Raw genomic sequence first — 21234 nt, 5'->3', positions numbered from 1 at the left:
TATCTAAACTAGATAGCAATGAAGCAATCATAAATAGCTGCCAGTGCCTCTTCTGCTGCTCTAAATCAGTACCAAATGGTCGATGTTGTGGTAACTGATCCCACTAAATTTTCAAGGTACTATAGTATTCCGACAATGGTTTCCCAGACTGCTTAGTAGCAAAATTTTTCTCATACAACTCATAAACTTGAGAAACATTACTTTGGTGTGAAATTGACTATGCAATAGAGTCCCAAATCTTCTTAGAAGAATCACAAAATGCAACTGTACTAGAAATCTCGGGTTCGATAATGTGCCAGAGCCATCCCATAACAACACTATCCTCACGCCCAATCTTCAACTTGCTTCTCATCAGAGGGAGGATTTTCAGTCAAAGTACTTCAATTTCCTTTGCCCACGTAGAAAAACTTGAACCGCATGAGCCCAAGAAAGATAATTAACTCCGTTCAATTTTTGCAAGGTAATGGACTTAGGCATATCATCATCCTTGATAGTTTGTGGCTTAGTCTCAGCCATAGGCAATATTTAAACAAAAAAAACCAGCAGCTGAACAGAGTATAAGTCCAGAATCAACACACAAAGCACTCAGAAGCAAATAGGTTTTAATATCAGTTTTATAGCAGCACCAACAACCCGATTCCAAGATTTAACAGCAGATTTCAGCCCCAATCTGACCAAAACAGTAACAACAGCCTGCAGCCCAAGAACCCAAACAAGGTTTTACAACAGATTTTAGCCCCAAACTCCCAAAAACAGTACCAAGTTAAAGTTGAAGAAGTTAGGGTTTGTAGAAGTAGAGAAGAAGAGGAAGAAGATGAGAGAAAGAGAGAGGAGTATTCTGTGAAAGGCGAGACACGCAGATTAGGGTTTTGTCCACTCCTCTCACCTATTATATATTAAGTAGACATGAAGACAATAGTACCCTTGATAAATAAACGAAATAACAACTACATCGGTGTTGTCTGTGTAAGAATGGCGGAGAGTTTGTGGATCACCTTCTTTTGCATTGTCCCATGCCTTATGACTGCTGGAGTCTTATTTTGGGTCTTTTTGGCGTCCAATGGGTTATGTCCCAAACCTCAAGGGATTTGATTGACGTTTGGAGGGGCCAAAGGGTGGGGGCTCATGCTCGCGATTATTGGAGGGTGACCACCCTTTGTGTTTGGTGGAGTCTTTGGAAAGAGCGGAATAGAAGATCTTTTGATGGGGAGGCATTCTCCATTGGGGCGTTGAAGTTTTCTATTATTTGTTCTCTTTTTAGTTGGGTTATGGGGAGAAATTGTATATCTTTAGATTAAATCGTGGACTTTTTGGGTTCTTTGGGTCCATAGGCCTCCCCCTTTCTCTTTTTTTGGTTTTTGTACAGCTCTTGGGACGTGTTCCCCTTTTGAACGCTTTCTATTTCATTTTTACTTATAAAAAAAAAATAAAAATCAGTGTATACTATTTTGTGTATCTTTCAATTATACTGATGTACAACCACTTTCCTCAAAAGTTTTAAGATGTTAGGGAATGGATTGAACAATTTTTTTCTAGAAAAACATTGGTCCTAAAGCCGGAAATATTTGGGTAAGATTGAAATTTATTTGAAGGATTAGTTGACGATGCCATTCGTCTTCTGGAGGTGTTGTATTGGTAGGGTGTTATGGTCGGAGATTCTGATGTTTGGATTTGGGCTCCCAATGCTCAGGGTCGCTTTGAAGTGCGGTCTTTCTTCAGTGTCTCACTCAAGAGCCTGAAGGTCCTTTCCCATGGAAGGTAGTTTGGCGTTCTAAGGCCTCTCTTAAGGTGGCCTTTTTTGGTTGGACCTCTGTTTTGGGAAAGATTTTGACTCAGGATAATTTGAAAAGAAGGAATCAGGTGGTGTTCAATTGGTGTTATATGTGCCGTTGGGATGAAGAGTCAGTGGACTGCCTTCTTTTGCATTGTCCTTTGGCCAAGGAATGTTGGGATTTGATGCTTGGCCTGTTTGGTTTTCTGTGGGTCATGCCTGGCTCTTCTAGAGGTTTGATTGAGGCTTGGAAAGGCTGTTCTGTGGGGGCTCACATTCGAGAGGCATGGAGGGCTGCGCCTCTCTGTATTTGGTGGTGCATTTGGCTTGAGAGAAACAGGAGATACTTTGAGGGAAAAGAGTCACCTATTTCTGTTCTGAAATTCTCCATTGTCTCCACTCTTTTTTGTTGGGTTTTGGGTAGAGATTATAGATCTATTGAGGACATTGTAGATTTTTTGGCCTCTTTGAAGGCTTAGTGGTTTTTGCTTTTTGTTGTTCCTTTGGGATACGCTCCCCTTTTGAGTGTTTTTTATACAATTCTTACTGATCCAAAAAAAAAAAAAATTATTTGAAGGATTAGAAGAGCTATTTGTTTGTGTATTCTCTGTGTGCGTTTTTTGCATCATTCTGTGAAAGCTCAATTGTGATTTGAGCTTTTCTTCATTCATTTAGTATGTTCTCATAATCATAAAATATTGCAGGATATGGCCATATCACTGAAAATTAAAGATACCATAATATGAAAAGAAGAAAAGAGAACTGAAAACTGCTGCTCCTTCATTGTTCCTTTATTGTTGTAGCTTTACTATGATGACATGGCTTTTTTTTTTTTTTCCTGGCAAAGTGTCATGCACATCACAGTGCTTCTTTAGTTGTTATGTCATACTATTAATTGTTAATTGGGAAAAAATCATGAGTGTAACTTGAATTCCAGTTCTGATTGACAATTTACAAAAATTGAGATTTTTACTTGTGCTTTCTGGATATGGTAGTTTTTAGATGTCAATTTGATATATAATACATTTCTTACCCATTTTTCTTTTTTAAATATGAAAGGAAGTCCGAGCTGCCTTTGTGTCCTTCAAGTCTCGGTATGGCGCTTCAATTGCTACCCACATACCACAATCCATCAACCCCACACACTGGATTATGGAGGAAGTTCCTGAGCCAAAGGATGTTTACTGGCCTTTCTTTTCTTCATCATTTATGCAAAGATGGATTTCAAAGCTGGTTGTTATAGTTGCATGCGTACTTCTTACGATTTTGTTCCTTATTCCTGTTTTTATCGTGCAAGGTCTTACTAACCTGTCTCAGTTGGAAGTTTGGTTCCCGTCCCTGAAAAGCCTCCTGACTATGTAAGGAGTTACTGCCAGATCTTTAATTATTGTTATTCTTCTCATTGTTATTATTCGTAGTAATCTTCCTCTCTAGTACTATTTCTTTATAATCATCAATTTTCCAGTTTTACGCAATTTCATCTCTTGAAAGATATCTAAAGCATATAAATTTCTAAGGATAATATTTGAGGGCATTCCTTGGTATTGATTTCTAGTATTTACATGATACAGAAATAAGGTTAAGCAGGGTGCCATGAGTCACTTCAATTATGGATTTTAGGGTAATCACTAGAAGCATAGTCATCATAATGAAACTGTCTTTTTCTATGACATGCACAAATTGTTGAGTTTGAAAAAATAATGAAAAATTATTCAGATACATGGAAACCCTTTATCAGAAAAGTTTGTTCAAGTGCCTAATTTGCTGCAACATAATATACTATATTAATAATCAGTAAGTACAATTTTTCTTCATGAATAGTGTATTCTATTTTATTTTTTGTTTTAATTCCATTGAAATCATTCATGACTGTGCTACTATATTGGTCAAGTATGATTATGTCTTTATCAAATTGAAGGAGACCCAAAGTCCTTAATGTATGATATAAGTTTAGCTCCTTTATTTTTCCAGACAATTAAAGAACAGACTTAGCCTTTTATTTTGGCTTTGCTCAATATTATGACTTTTAATATTGACTGAAGGGGAGCATAGGCTTGGTTGTCTCCCACAGGTTCTCTATGAGACTGCCATTACTGGCAGAAGGATTAATCAAGGTTGATTTTATTTGCATCTTACTCATAGCTATGCACTTTACCTTTCTTGTTATCTTGTTCTTGGATAATCTATGGAGTCAAGATTATATCATGCAACTTTAAGTATATATGAAAATATGTGGGAATCTTGCGTTTTGTCAGAATATGCTTGTACAATTCATGCCTCAATACCAAGTTGTTTCCATCACGATAAAATCAAGTGATTCCATTCCAATAATGTGCGTTTTATTATTTAGTTTGACAAGGACATCTTGAATGCATTTTCTTTATTGCCTAATCAGACATTTCAGGCACTGAATCACTTCTTACCTTATGTTTTAGGTTCAATATTCAACAACTTATCCATGTTAAATACCTAGCCGCTGGCATCCCCATCAGTGCCTTTGCATATATTCTTTCCTTTCTTCTCTCCAAATGTGAACTTGTATACGTAGATGTCAAACAAACAAGAGAGAGAGAGAGTAAAAAAAAAAAAAAAAAAATTGAGTCAATGCAACGCATATAAAGGGCCAACTCTTGCTAATGCTGTCCACAAGTCAAGCAAAGTTGAGCAGAAGCAAACTAGGCGAGCCCAATATGAGCATAAATAATATTACTTGTAGCATATATATCTATCTCATTGTAATTGATTCTGGTTTGATAACCATGTTTCTTTCTGTTCCCTTATCACCACATTCTATGATAATGGCATCCACTTCAGTGTCTTTCACGGTTTCACCTTTCACTAAACATCATATTGTTGTTTATGTATTGTATCCTATTTCTCAGGAAGAGTTACAAAGCAACATCAATACCAAAATCCCCATCTGTTGCAAAGAAGATTTCAGACATCATCTCATATGATTTATCTTCCATAGCCTCATATTTTGCCCCTGCAATTGACCTTTCCACCAGGCGTCATTCTTTTCTGGTCCATGTTATGATATTACCTTCAACAAATATACAGTACTTTTTTTATTAATCTATAATCTAGATCACCAATCAACATCTAGGAACTAGTAATGCTATGGTTAAGGCATTAATACAGATCTTCCACATTGGGTGCCCTTTAGATGCTTTAAGATACAATTTGCTTGTTCTTATTTAGAATTACTAGGGATGTTATCGTGATTAATATAAACAGTAAGACACTCTGAGAGAGATTAAACATTAAGCTCCCACTCCCTCACTCTGTTCCCAATCTCATGTCGTTACTTTCATCAAACCAATTTAGTAGTAAAGCATTAGTAAATCAAATACAATAAGCTGGGAGATTATTATCAGAGGAATGTGACATTGTAAAATGGTGATGCTAGCCATAGAGACTTGGGCCAGTTGAAGGACATTAAAGTTGCTGTCTGTTTGAGGGATCGTTATTTACAAAAAAAATTATGTCCTTTTTAATATTTTTTTTTCTTAAATGGAGGAAATTTTATAGATAAAACAATATGGTACAAAGAGACTATGAGGGCAAACCCTCATTACAAATGGAACATACTCCTAAAAAGAGAAGAAAAATCAAGGACAGACCCCTTGACAAATGAAAAACATAATCAAAGAATGTCTTGAAGGTTTACACCAAAACATCCAAGACTTCCCATAAGATACATTTGACTAATCTATCTGGATCTGTTAGCTTAGAATTATGAAATCTCTCATTCCTCTCCATCCAAAGAAAGTATAAAGCAGCAGTAAATAAGAGCCTGAGCAACTTGTTTTTGCAGCTTCTTGCATTGAACTTCTGGGAGAAAAACACTGTCAACTCTTGGAGGGACATGAATCTTTGAACATTGATACTACAAATCTCATCCAGTCCAAACTTGCCATGAGTAATCACAACAACAGAAAATATGATCAATAGTCTCTTCATTCTTCAAACAAAATACACATCTAGATGCCAATGAGATTCCTCTCTTCTGTAAATAAGAACTTGTAATAATTGCCTGTTGTAACACCAGAGTTGTGTGAATCGACCATCTAGGCCTACCTCCATTCCAGCATAAATTATACCAGAATACCTCTGGTCTCTTCACTCTACAAGCTTCCTGTTAGCCGAGATATGATAGGCGCAAATCATGGGATGTGACTTACCATATTATCTGAGATATGATAGCCACAAATAATGGATTTGCCTTTATTTACGCACATGTCTAGGCATAGAATATGCAATGATTTTATTTAGTTTCCTTTATTGTAATATTAACATGTGCTCTTTTTAGTATATAAATATGAGAGTTGTGAATGAGTAGTTAAACATCTCATTCTAGCCTTTACACAATTCTCTCATTTTTCTTCTATAATGTATTTCTTGTTGGTATCAGAGCAAGGGGGGTCCCACTGCAATGAGGGCATTGCAAGTTTGGCACCACCCGTTCAAGAATGGTCTAAGGAGACATCCCCCATCCTGGAGGTGTCCGCAGGCAGGGTTGTCCGACCTCAATGAGGGCATTGTAAGTTCGAAACCACCCATTCGGAAATGGTCTGAGACGTGGTTGCTTTTTTATGGTCTAAGGAGATATTGTTGATTCTTTCATCTACATTGTTTAAACATATGTATAAAGGGGAATGGTTTGAGGAGACATTGTTGAATGTTTATGGTCTGAGGAGACAGTTTGATTTGTTGATCGGCACTTCATTTGACAGAAAAACATCGCTAATCAGATTTGCACGTGTTAGCAAGACCGTGTTTAAGGATGCATTGTCCAAGTTGGGCGTTTCAGACATCCATGCACCAACTTGAGGGGGAGTGTTAGCCGAGATATGATAGGCGCAAATCATGGGATGTGACTTACCATATTATCTGAGATATGATAGCCACAAATAATGGATTTGCCTTTATTTACGCATATGTCTAGGCATAGAATATGTAGGGCTGCAAACGAGCCGAGCTGTTCGCGAACTGCTCGGGCTCGGCTCATGAATTACTCGGCTCGATTCATCAAAAAAGCCGAGCCTGAACATCGGTAGGCTCGACTCGTTTGTTCATGAACCGTTCACGAACTGAGCTTGATAATGCATTCGCGAACATACTCGATTATAACATATATATATATATACACACACACACATACATATACATACCCAATTATAATATATATAAAAGTTGGGGTCAGATTTTAATTGTATGTAACACATTTATATGTAGATATATATTTATGTTGGGGTCATATTGTAATTGTATATAGAGTTTGTGGTTATTATGCAAATACACCTTTCTTGTCTTTGTTTATAAACCCTTTTATGTTATGTTTAGGGTTGACAGAATACGCCTCCATCTCAATCTGTTCTCTCTCTCATCATTGACTAGTGACCACCAACGAGGCAACGATATCTCAGCCTCCATCTCAATCTGTTCTCTCTCTCTCATCATTGACCAGTGACCACCAACGAGGCAACGATCCCTAACCATCAACGAAGAACGGTCGCCAAGATCTCACTCCCTCATCTACCCTCTCTTCTACATCCGGCATCCCTTCCATCTACCACTGGTGGCTTCACCGCCTTCGTCCATCACCACTCAACCCTCTTCTCTCCTTTTCTCTCTCTCCTTATATATATATCTATACACACACACACACACATGATATATATATCTCTTACAGACGAAAGCGGAGTATTGTTGAGAGAAGATTGATGCGAAGTGCGGTGCTGATGTCTAGGGCTCTTACCTTTCTCTCCTTTGACTCCTTACCGAAAACTCCCAATTTCCTTGTTCTTACTTTCTTTTGGGATCTCAGATTTTATAACAGACTTTTTGGGATCTCAGACTTTGATGTCTAGGGTTCTTCTTGATGTGTTGTTGTATGTGTGTTTTGTGCGTTTCATATATATATATATATTATAAACGAATTTTGAGCCGAGCTCGAGTTTTTGGCGAACACAGTTGAGCCGAGTTCAAACAATGAAGCTGAGGCTCGATTTGAGTTCGAGTCGAGCTCGAACACTCCTGCTGCAGATCGAGCCGAGCTCAAACAGCCCACTACTCGGCTTGACTCGGCTCGATTGCAGCCCTAAGAATATGCAATGATTTTATTTAGTTTCCTTTATTGTAATATTAACATGTGCTCTTTTTAGTATATAAATATGAGAGTTGTGAATGAGTATTTAAATATCTCATTCAAGCCTTTACACAGTTCTCCCCTTTTTCTTCTATATTGTATTTCTTCTCTTCCCAAGCAGCCTTGAAGGTGAAACCAGAAGTGTGCCACACCAACTGATCACTCCTTCCATATATTTTATACTTAAGGAACGAAGAACCTCTGGATTGCAGCCTTCAAATTTAGCAGTATTCCATTGCTGGTTCTCAATGAACTCACTTAAAGTTACTACCTGCCCATTCAGCATCGGTATAGGCTTCAATCCTTAGATGGCCGTGGTTTCAAACAACAAACCTCTTCCAGGTGATCCCGTTAGGTATTTGAGAATCCGGTAGACTGCCTCAAAGTGTTCTTCTCCTGGTGAGTACATAAATTGACTCACAACACTCACTGCAAAGGCAATATTTGGCCGAGTGTGTGAAAGATAAATGAGTCTTCCAACCAGCCTTTGGAATTGCTCTTGGTTCACCACTTTTTATGCACTTGCTGCCTGTAACTTTAAATTGGGCTCCCGAGACCAAATAAACCTGTCTCCATAATTAAATCCAACACATACTTCATTTGAGAGACAAATATCCCTGTCTTGGATCTGGCAATTCCATTCCTAGGAAGTATTTCAAAGCTCCAAGATCTTTTATCTTAAATTCCTTTGCAAGAAAAGACTTCAAATCCTCCAATTCTCTTTTATTATATCCGGTTAAGATTATGTCATCCACATAAACAATAAGTATGGCTATCTTACCATCACTTGAATGTTTGTAGAACAGAGTGTGATCACTCTGAATTTGACGATATCCATGACCCTTGATAGCTTTATTGATCAATCGAACCATACTCTGGGTGATTGTTTCAAACCATATAGCGATTTCTTCAATTTACACACCTTTCCAGCTTCATAATCATTTTCAAATCCTGGTGGTAGATTCATAAACACTTCTTCCTCTAGCTCACCATTTAAGAACGCATTCTTTACATCTAACTGCTGCAATGGCCAACTCAAGCTTGCAACAAGAGACAACAGCACCCGTATGGAATTTACCTTTGCCACCGGGGCAAAGGTTTCCTGGTAATCTATTCCATATGTTTGGGTGAAGCCTTTAGCTACGAGTCTCGCCTTGTATCTCTTAATATCATCATCAGCCTTATATTTGACCGTGAACACCCATTTGCAGCCTACGGTCTTCTTCTCCCTTGGCAACTCAACAATCTCCTAAGTTTTGTTCTTATCAAGAGCCCTCATCTCTTCCATAACTGCTGTCTTCCATTCAGTATGATTTAAGGCCTCCTGTATAGTTCTAGGAATTGAAACACTACAGAGATTAGTGGTAAAAGCTCTATAATTTGGAGACAATCTATGGTAGGACACATATTTAGCAATAGGATGCATGGGACAAGAGCGAGTACCCTTCCTAAGTGCAATAGGGATATCAAGGTCATGAGAAAGGCTCGCTTCATTGCTGGTTTCAGGAATTAAAGATGGATTAGAGACAGAAATATCTGTTTCATTCAAGTTGCCTTTATCCGGAGAATTTTCTTGGCAGGTAGTAGGTTGGTGCTCTTTATTTTGATCCTTCCTTCTTTGAGAGTAAACAAGGAGCTCAGAGAGGTTGGATTTGAAGTGGTTCTCCCCCTGAAGTGTAGTCTATAATGTTTGACTCAATAGGCTTTGGAGAGGTTGAAATAGTGGGTTCACTAGGTTTAGTTGGTAAGGTAGAGTTTGGTGATACACTCGGCAATGGTAAAGAGCCCAACACTTCCCAAAAATGGTCTTCCCTCTCACTACTCTCCCCCTGAAGAGCATTTTTGGTGAAATAGGGTTGAGTCTCAAAAAAGGTCACATCCATACTCACAGAATTTTTTAGAGGTGAGGTTATAATTTACCCTTCTGTTTAGGAGAGTACCCAACAAACACGCACTTTTCAGCCCTAGGATCAAGTTTTGAACGGTCCCGTGTATGAACATGTACAAAACCAGTGCATCCAAACACTTTAAGAGGTAATGAGGTGAAGATCCTAATATGGGGAAAAACTGACAGCAAGCTGTTTTGGGGCGTCTCAAATTTCAACACCCTAGTTGGCATTCTGTTGATCAAGTATGAAGCTGTAAGAACAGCCTCACCCCATAGATATTTAGGAACCCCCATAGTGAACATTATTGCCCTAGCAACCTCAAGTAAATGGCGGTTTTTTCTCTCAGCTATCCCATCTTTTTTTTTTTTCCCTGAATGTGGAGATTTTATAAAAAAGAATGTACATTACAATAATTTTAAGAAGGCATACCTTCTTTTACAAAACATGAGCTAGAATAAGCCCATTTCCAGTAGTCACCAAACAACATCAAAAACATTATAATGAAAAAACAGTTAACAAATCATGTAAACTAAAATTGAGATATGCAAGCACATCCCAAATGATGGATTGAACAACATAATCAGCCTCATCTTTGCATCTGAAGGGCTGAGTTTCTCATTAACCAAATCTTCCATATAGTAGCAGCGAAGAGAGCACACAAAATCTTGGACTTAGTATTATGTATGCTAGTTTGCACCACAAACCAATCCACAATCTCACTAAGAGAACTGACCCTCAGCCACTGCAGGTTAATCAAAATGAACAGCTTACTCCAAATAGCTTTGGCATACATACAATTACAGAAAAGATGATCATTAGTGTCTTCATACTCAAAGCAGTTGTGGCAGATAGCTGTTAGGATAAATCCTCTCTTCTGAAGGTTAACCAGTGATAAATTCTTGTTATGCAAAATGATACTGACTCCCACTGAAACCCTTGGTCTGCAGCCTTTCCAACAGAGTTTGCTCCAATTCACTTTCTGTTTTTTAGCTCTACAAACATTCCATACAGATTTTAATGAAAAACCCCCATGCCTCCAAGAAATAGTATCAGTACCAGCCCTCAAAGCAATTCTGTGAATTGCAGTTCGAACCTCAACAGCATAATGTAAAGGTATACACTAAATTCCATCTTCAATTAAGACAGCCACTGTCTCTGCTCTATTAGTTTGCCTGAACATAGTAGCACCAAATCTTTGAATCAAAGTTTGATTATCACACCAAGGATCTGTTAACAGTTTGAAAGACAAACCATTCCCAACCTTGAAATCTATATTATCCAATAAAATCTGTCTAGCTTCCAGAATTTGCTTCCAAATTGATGAGTCACCAATCCTTGCAATCACATTCCAAAAAGAAGACCTTTTTAAATAAATAGCATGAAGCCATCGAATCCAAAGCTTGTCCTTTTTCTGCAGAAAATCCCAACGCAAGGTGATTTTTGCAGCAAAATCAATGTCTTTGATTTTTCTGATGTTAAAACCCCCTTCATCCACAAGGACGGTAATAGAACTCCATTTTACTTGAGAAATTTTCTTCAAGTCTTGTTTGCCACTCCAAAGAAAAAGTTTAAACCTCTTTTTCAGCTGATTTTTAATCCCCCAGGGAACTTTAAAACCAAACAACCAGTGATACAAATAGGAATACAGAACTGATTTAATCAATTCCACTCTACCAGCCAAAGACAAGTTAATAGTATTCCAATGAGCTAATCTGGCATTAACTTTGTCCAACAAGCTACTGAATTCTCCTGCCCTTAACTGTGATTTGACAGGGGTAAACCAAGGTATTTGAAAGGGAAATTTTCCATTTGAAATTGAAGAATAGCAGCCAATCTTCTCTTGCATCTAACTGATTTTGAAAAAATGACAGAGCTTTTCTCTTGACTAACCTGTAAACCAGATGCTGCTTTGAATTTTCTGAACAATTCTGCAATTGCTTTTGCTGTTGAAATCTCAGCCTTTACCACCAACAGAAGGTCATCAGCATAAAATACATGAGAAATCTTCAAACCTGTATTGACAACTGATTTGCAAAGTTTAATCCTCCCACTATCTATGTACTCAGTCATTAAAGAGCTGAAATATTCAGTAACTAAAGCAAATAACAGTGGAGATAAAGGGCAGCCTTGTTGAATCCCTCTAGAAGCTGAAAAATAACCTGCAGGCACGCCATTGCACAAAACAGAGAATTTTGAAGAAGAGATAACAAGCTGTAATCCATTTTATCCATTGATCACTGAACCCATGAGCCTTCAGTCTGCTTAAAATAAAACTCCAATCAACAGAGTCATAAGCTAGCCTTCTTCAAATCAACTTTTAAAGCCAAATTAGAATCACCAAATTTCTTTCCAAAATCCTTTACCAGTTCTGAAACCAAAAGAATATTATCATGTAATCTCCTATTCTTAATGAAAGCAACCTGCTCAGGGCCAACCAATTTAGGTAAAACATCACTCAATCTGTTGGCTAAAATCTTTGCAACGACCTTGTAGACCAAATTGCATAAAGCAATAGGTCTGTAATTTGAGATTTTATCTGCATGATTCAATTTGGGGATTAAAGCAAGGAATGTAGAATTGATACCTTGAGGAAATTGACTAGTGGTAAAAAAGAATAACACAGCCTTAATCACATCTGCCCCAACCACACTCCAATACTACTAATAAAATCTAGCTGGGAAGCCATCTGGTCCTGGAGCTTTGTCAGGATGGAATCCCATTATCACTCCCTTGATTTCCTCAACAGAAATAACACTATCCAGCATACAACATTCCTCTTGATTTAAGTTCTTCCTAGCTGGAGTAGATTCTTGTAAAATACCCCCATCTGTGTTTGTAAAGATCAGTGTAAAACTGAATCAACCACTCTTTAATGATATTAGGATCAGAGGAGACTTCCCCATTCACATTCTGTAGCTGAGCAATAGCATTTTTCCCTCTGCGTTCTTTAACAATATTATGGAAAAAGGCCGTACACATGTCCCTCTCCTTAATCCATTTTATTCTTGATTTCTGAGCCCACATAATCTCTTCAAGATCAAGAACATACTGCAGATGTCCAGAGGCTTCCCTTTCTGTGTTTATACTATCTTGAGTAGCAGGCTGCAAAAGCATCTCCATTTGAATTTTGTGTAAGCTATCCCTTGCTCCTTTGACTTGATCTGAAACACTTCCAAAATTCTTATTCCATTCTTTAACTGCATTCTTTACAGCCCTAAGTTTCTGTTGAAGGACATGGAATGGATTACCTGCCCCTATGGTTTCCCAAGCCTTTACCACAATGTGCTTCATCTCTTCTTGCATGCACCATATTTTAAAGAACTTGAAAGGTTTTGGCCCTTCTGAACAGTTGAAATGCCAATTAATGGCCATTCCATAGTGATCAGATAATGAGGCAGGAGTAAAGGAAGCCTTTGTATCAGAATACTGCCGCAGCCAAAAGTCATTAGTCAGTACTCTGTCAAGCTTGGCATTAATTCTAGAACTCAGATTTTGTTTGTTGCACCAAGACCAATCCCCATTATTAATAGGGATATCATCCATCTTTAGATCATAATTAACACTATTAAATTCATCCAATCTGCTTTGAGGAATTCTTAAACCTCCCTTCTTCTTAGAGTTGAATCGTACAATGTTCCAATCTCCCAAAGCTATCCAAGGACCATCAACTATAGCAGCTTGCCCCTTTAATTCCTTCCACAACTCCCTTCTTTCCCCAACTCTATTAGCAGCATATACAGCAGTGACATGAACAATTAAACCAGTTTGCAAATGTTTTACCTTTAACAGCATGGATTGTACATCTTCATGCAGTAAAATAACATAAAAAATGGATCCATTCCATCCAACCCATATCTTTCCCAAATAATTAGACCTGTAATTAGCTAACCAAGTCCAGTGAGGACAAATTTTCTTCTGTATTCTAAGAGATTTACCTTCCTTAACCCTAGTTTCCACAAGGATAACTAAAGCAAACTTTTGATCTGAAATCCATTGTTTAGCTTCCTTCTTCATAGGAGGTCTATTAAGACCTTGGACATTCCAAAACCCTAACATTCAAAGGGTTGTGACAGTGAACCACTGCCTACATTCTTTCCTCTGGTCACTCTATCTGAAGGGGGAATAACAGGTTTGTTTCTCTTCCTTGACTGTTTTCCTCCTCCTAAAGTTACATCTTCTGATAAGATAACATTCTCCAATTCCTTTTCTGTTTTTTTACACTTAACCTTGGCTGGAGTCAAATACGTAGTACCAACATCCCTGCTATCTGCATCCTCCTGCAAATCTTCGTCACGCACACTATTTGGCACCACAGAAGAATCCTCCTTCTCCGTATCAACACCATCCACCTCTTGTACCTGCTGCTGAAGGACAACCTCAGGTATATTTTCAATTTCCTTCTAAAGACTTGAGATACTTGGAGAATCAACTTTAGATTCAACATGTTGTTGCTGGACAACATTAACCTTCTTCATAACAGGACTAGCAACATTTTCAAATTCCTGGGCCATAGCTTCGTTATCTTCTAACAAGGCAAAAGAGTTCTTCGTAACAATAGTATTATTTGTTTGCAGATCTGTCACAGGTATATTATCAGTAATCTTGTCCACAATCTTGCCTTCGACCGACTTTCTCTTTTGTTTAACCACCCACCTATCCAAAGTTTTTCTAGGTTTGGAGTCTGGACTGTAGCACTTTCTTTGGACATTTGTCTTCTGTGTGATCCACTCTACTACAGAGTTTGCAAACCACTGGTTTCCATTCATATTCAAAAGATAGATCACAATCAGTGCCATGTATGTCGACCACCATTGCTTCTGGTAAAGATTCCTTAACTTCAACTTCTACCATAACTCTGACAAAAAGCCCTTTGTCTCTTGTAGTGTCGGGGTCATCCATATAGATAGGCCTTGCAAAGGATGAACACACTTTAGACACAGAAATCTCATTACAACAGTGAACAGGTAGATTGTAAACACGTAGCCACACCGGTACAGTTTCAAGAACTTCCTTCTTGAAATTGACATTCTTGCACGACTTTTTAAAGATGATTGCCCTTCCTTCAAAAGTGTGGATCCTAGACAAAACTTTCTGGACATCATCGTCGTTCTTTAATCGCACCATGAAAAAGCCATCCTTAAGGTAAACTAATGTGAAGTCTTTGGACCTGTATTTCTCCACAAAAGATTTGAAGTATGGGTAGTATGGCTTACTTCCCATTACGTATCCAATAACAGATGAACGCTAATATGCAACTTCCTCAGCCACATCTTTGTTTGTGATGGAAAATTTTGCACCATGACATTCATGATGATATTGCAAGGTTTTGAAAGAAGATTGGGATTCATCAAAGAAACTACTATATGTAGGTTTACTGGGGGTAGGGTTCCGGCTTGGAGCTCTTGCCGGAGGTGTTGAGGAGGAGGATTGACCCTCCTCCATGCTGCAAACTCCCCTTACAGGTTGCAAACCCTAGCAGGTTTTTTCTATCAATTATAAATCACTTGCAATGAAATGTTTCATAGATCAAAGCAAGTGGATTGATGGAAAATACCCTTTTCTTTCTAAAAATGACCAAGAATAGAGTTAAAGAATTCATTTCCATTGTCGGTTCTAAATACTTGAATCCAGGTTTGAAACTGGTTTTCAATCATGGCATAGAACTCTTTAAACACTCTCGAAGCCTCAGATTTTTCTCTCAAAAGATATACCCAACACACTCTAGTATGGTCATCAATGAAAGTGATGGACCACCTAGTTCCAGTCACATTCGTAACTCGAGAAGGCCCTCACACATCACTATGAATCAATAAAATGGTTTGGATGCTTGATATAAATGAGATGGATAAGAAACATGATGATGCTTTGATAATTGACAAGATTCACATTGAAATAACAAAGGATTTAAATTTTTGAACAGGGACGGAAACAAATGTTTTAAGTAAGAGAAACTGGGATGGCCTAACCTATAGTGCCATAACATTATTTGACTTTTAACAGAAATAGAAATATCGCTACTATTTGCAGCTTGAGCTTGTCCACTCTTGAAGATTTCATTACCAAAATAATAGAGTCCATCGACCATCCTAGCATTGCCAATCATCTTTCCTGAATATAGTTCCTGAAATTCACAGTGAGAATCAAGAAATTTGACAACAAAGTTAGAATCCTTGGTGAGTTTACTAACTGATAAAAGTTTGCATGAAAGGTTAGGCACACGGAGGACATATTTTAAAACAAGGTTTTCTGAGACAACTATAGAATCTTTTCCTGCAACTGGAGACAAACTACTATCAGCAATACGAATTTTTAAGTGACCAGAACTTGGAAAATCTGTACTAAACAAATGTGATAAACTAGTCATATGATCAGATGCACCAGAATCAATGATCCGAGGTGCCGGATTTAAAGAACTAGTGAGAGCACTTAAAGAGCTACCTTTTTGGGCAAGAGAACTTGAGGAGACACTTGAAACCTGAGTTTGGTTCAACAGTTTGGAGAGATGATCAAGCTGCTCCTTACTGAATGAAGATGTCTTGGTTTCAGTAGTAGCCTGCATTCTATGCCTATTCTTGTCTCCAAATCTACCTACCTTCCAATTTGCTGGCTTCCATGTAGGTTCCAGCATGTTTCTCGCGTGTGCCTTGGTTTGTTACAGAAATCACACCAGATCTTGGTTTTCTCGTCAATCTTCCGTTGTGGGTGATTTGTTGGTTTTGGATTAAATGCAGTTGCTGCCATTTCAGTGGCTGTTACATTGAGTGCAGAGTTCTCACTATGAGTGCTAGAGGATTTCTTTCCCATCCTCACCAACCCGCTGCTTTCTTCCCTCCTAACTTCCAAGAAGACTTCTCTAGTGGTAGGCAGTGGCTCTTTGCCTAGAATACATCCTCTCACTTTGTCTAACTCAGCATTGAGTCCAGCCAAAAATTCAAATACACTCTCCTTCTCAACTATTTTCTTGAACTAGGCACTATCACCTACACACTTCCATTCAAAACCATAAAAGAGGTCAAGTTCTTGCCACAAACCTTGTAATATGTTGTAATACTTTGTAACAGTCTAATCTCCTTGTCTTGTTTCTCGGATCCTTGTTTTAATTTCATAGACTTGTGCGGAATTGCCTAAGTCTGAGTATGTCTCACTCACTGCGTCCCATAATTCTTTGGCAGTGGAGAGATACATAAATGTCTGGCCTATCTCCGATTCCATGGAGTTCACTAGCCATGACATAATCATGGAATTTTCTGCATCCCAAACGGCATATGCTGGATAATCTTCCTTTAAGGCCTGCTTTGCACCAGTTAAATAACCAATCTTCCCCTGCCCTCGGACGAACAACTTTACGGATTGAGACCACCGTAGAAAATTATGTCCATTCAGCCAATGAGTGGTAATTTGGATGATTGGGTCGTCACCTGAACCGGATGAAGTGATCTGGGATTTCCAAGCATTTGAAGAATCGACCGAAACTTCCTCAGTGGAGATCCCAGACATCGCAGATTTAACCAAAGAAATCGTCCAGGAACGACGAAGAGAAATAGAAGAATAAGTCTTCTATAATTCTGGTATAAATGACCAAAATTAACGATGAATGTTTGCTGATTTTATCGGATAATCAGCAGAACAATGGAGTAATTTACCGTCCTAGTGAGGGCGGCTCTGATACCATGAACACAAAGGTGAAAAAGAATAAATTCTGATATTCTCTTTTCATATCACATATGTTAGAAGTGTATTACAAATTCTATCTAAGGAAAATATATATACAGATCATAATTCCTAAAATATAGGAACCACTTATGTAAATTTTTAAAAAGTCAACTATCTAACTAGGATAATTCCTAAAAATCCTCCCTAACTAATTACCTAACAATTCAGCCTAGATCTTTCCACAGATACTATATGAACTATAAATATGTATTAATTGGTTTACAACATACTGCATTGTCATTGGTTAAAGATTTGAATGTTCTCACATGCAGATCTTATTCATGTAATCATCAATTTCTTATATGATGTGAAGTAATTAAGTTTGTGAGTGGTCTTGCAGAACATTCTTCAGTCAAGTAATTACCGGATATCTTCCCAGCCTCATTCTTATGTTGTTTCTGAAAGCGGTGCCTCCCATCATGAAGTTCTTATCTTCCATTCAAGGATGCATCTCTAATAGCGGGATTGAGAAAAGTGCATGTAATAAAGTACTTTGGTTCACAATATGGAATGTATATTTTGCAAATGTACTTTCCGGGACCGTTTTAACTCAAATATCCATCTTTCTTGACCCCAAGAATGTTCCTTCAAAGCTAGCTGTTGCTGTTCCAGCACAGGTGAGAATATTTTTCCATCCACATAGATAAATATTTATATTTTCTATCTGAAATTAGTAAAGAAAATGCAGGGACTAATGCAAGATCTGATGCTATCTATTGAATTTATGATATATATACTATTATACTGTATTTTCAATAGTATTTTAATTTCTAATATACTCGATGCTTTCCCTTAAATTGATTCAAAGGATTAAATATGACATAAGTTTTGGTATTTCAACTTCAAATTACTTTTATAGGGTAAATTGACTTCCTATAGTTGACTGTCCCCAGTTGATGTCCTCTGAACTAATTATTTTATGTATTTACAACTTTTGAATTTTTATTTAAAGCATCATCCATAATTTTTCCAAAATGAAGTATTAAGTTGACAAAGGGAACTACTTTTGGTTTTATTGTGAAGTTTCAAATCATTTCAAAATATTCAGCTCCAACAAATGTAAATATATGTAAACAATTTGCAATCTCTCTTTTGGATTGGTGGGATGAGTTCAAGTAGTGCTTGGTGGATTATATTCTGTAAGAGGAAGTAGCAAAGGGATATTCAAATCTTATTGTTGGCTTGTTTAAATCAAATTAGGAAAATGGATGTGGAAATTTGGGGAGGATTGAGAATGATCATGGAAAGAGAGCCATTGGCTTGGTAATAGGTGAAGTTGATTCTGGGTAAGGATGTGGCTCTAGAAAATTATCTCTAAATTAGGGGTTGTATATTGAGAGGGTGTTCCATTTGTGGTTAATGGAGACAGAGATGAGGCCAGATATGAGCAAAGGGTGTTAATATTTTATTGTTGGCTTTGATGAAAAAACGAAATTAGGATATGGTTATGGATATTTCAGAAAGATTGAAATAGATCATGATTCATGAAGAGAGAGCTTCAGAAGTACTATATGGATTACCTGTTTGATGGGAACATGATGGTTACTGCAAGGTAACTTTGTGACTTTGGAAAATCTCTCTGAATAATAGGTAGAATTTTGAAAGTGTATTTAAGTCTTTCATGCTATGATTATCCTTCTATATAGAAACAAGTTGACTGCTTCAAAGCACGGTATCTGTAATGTATTCCAAAAGTATGTAGGTTTTTCAGACACTTTTTGTTCTGTATCCATAAGCATGTTTCATCAAGCAGATTCTGAAAGATTGGCAAGGAAAGCTATGATGTGACATGAGGAAGTATCACCATAATTGTTTAACGAATAATGAAAAAATTGATTGTGTTGAAGTTATAATTTAATTTCTCCATTACCAAAAAAGAAAAAAACAAAACAAAAACAGAACAGAACACGTAAAAAAAAGAAAATAGAGAACAGCCAAGTTTCTAACCAATGTTTTCTCATAATACAAGTGGTTTTTATTGTCATGACTCATGAAAATCAGTTTTCAATTTAAATTTATTATGACGTAGCTAATTTTTGTTGCAGGCATCCTTCTTCATTGCTTATGTTGTCACTTCTGGATGGACGAGTACCTCATCAGAACTCTTTCGCATAATCCCTTTTATTTGGAGTCTAATAAGTAAACCTTTCACTGGAAGTAAAGATGAGGAATTTGAAGTTCCATCTCTTCCTTACCACAGGGACATTCCAAGGCTTCTTTTCTTTGGACTTCTTGGTATAACATATTTCTTTCTGGCTCCTCTAATTCTACCCTTTCTCTTGGTCTACTTTTGTCTTGCATACATCATTTATCGTAATCAGGTTAGTGGAATGTCTTTCAGTTCTTTTGTTTAATGCTTTTTGTTAAAATTATCCTTGATTTTTCTCAGTTTAAGGTATGGTCTCATGTTTAATTTCAGTTTATATATGGTAGAAGTAGAATACAAATGACTCATGCAAAGAAGAGTTATGGTCAAGCTTGGTTCTCTGCTTCTATAATAATTGTTACAACAAACGCAGTGAACCAAGCAACAATTACGATAACAAGACAGAAAACTAAACACACCACACAAAGAATACAAAGATTTATACTTGGTTCGGCAAAGCCTACATCCGCGGTGGAGATCCTGCGAAAGTCTTCACTATGTGTAAAATCGGAAATTACAAGTTTCAGCCCCTCACTCTCTATTCTGCACGAATTTCAATGTCTCACTCACAACCCACTCCAAACCATAAAGACTCATATATATTGGGCTACAAGAGAGTACTAATTAGGGTCCACGACTCATGAGCAAAAACGGGTCAAATTTTTTCCTTGGGGCGTACCCCCGAACCCAACGGGGCACAATGCGACCCGGCTCCAAATTCGGGCCACAACATCACAATTATTCTTTGCAAAATTTTGATAAATGGTCATTATGGCTTTTTTTGCACTGGGTCTCAGGTAAATATATATGTTGTTATACACAGTCCCATGTACTGGATCAATATAATATTATCCACATTGACCATTTTCTATGACAATTTAATGAAGCTCAGAATTTTACACAACAATTAGAAGGACAATAAGTTAAATATATTATATGAACTTTTTAGTATTTACTACTTGAAGCGGAAATGGTTAAAATTACAAAAGACTTTCAGAGTTTGCTCATGTAAGTAACACAAGTGTGAGAAAATTGACGTACCATGTGTGAGTATTTTGATAATAAGATAGACCTCCCTCAGGGTTACCCTCAAGTTTTCTGACATATCACAGACCTTCCTTAATCAAAGCAATGATGCAAAATGTTCGCACAAAAAAAACTTGTTTGAAACTGATGTTTTTAACCTCATCCTACTCATTAATTTCTAAGAAAGATTAATTGTAGTCTTATTTTATTTATTAATAATTTTTCATTGATATTGTGATTGTAATCTCATTCTTTCAAAACAATGATTTAATAACGTTTTTCTTCAAGTTTAACAAGTCAATGGGAAAAGTGTCATTTTGAAGCAAAACTTTAGTGGTTCCAGAGTTTTCTATCACTAATTTGATGATCACCTGACGATGGGGAAATCCATGACAATTTTAGTGAACTAGAGGATTGACCAATTAGAATTTTACAAATCCCAGGAGCAAAGCAGAACCTCTAAGGGTTGTATGAATAATTTTCCATTAATATTATATCCAGATATGCGACCATGATGAGTCAGCCAGTGTTTTATGCT

General features: G+C 37.3%; 1 protein-coding gene across 2 annotated transcripts in view; it reads left to right on the top strand.

Moving 5' to 3' along the window:
* Positions 1 to 21234, top strand: part of LOC132302833 (CSC1-like protein At1g69450) — a 51671-nt gene that overhangs the window by 17007 nt on the left and 13430 nt on the right. For both annotated transcript variants that reach the window (XM_059799814.1, XM_059799815.1), the window contains 3 exons: positions 2831 to 3129; positions 17865 to 18141; positions 19570 to 19845. In XM_059799814.1, coding sequence (XP_059655797.1) covers positions 2831 to 3129; positions 17865 to 18141; positions 19570 to 19845 — 852 coding nt within the window. The remainder of the gene's footprint in view (positions 1 to 2830; positions 3130 to 17864; positions 18142 to 19569; positions 19846 to 21234) is intronic.

This window comes from Cornus florida, unplaced genomic scaffold (genome assembly GCF_030987335.1).
Source record: "Cornus florida cultivar Cherokee Brave unplaced genomic scaffold, ASM3098733v1 CherokeeBrave_3.0.0_Hap2_Chr04, whole genome shotgun sequence".
In the NCBI taxonomy this organism is placed as follows: Eukaryota; Viridiplantae; Streptophyta; class Magnoliopsida; order Cornales; family Cornaceae; genus Cornus; species Cornus florida.
Note: the sequence above shows the minus strand (reverse complement) of the source record. Positions and strands in the feature narration are given on the sequence as shown.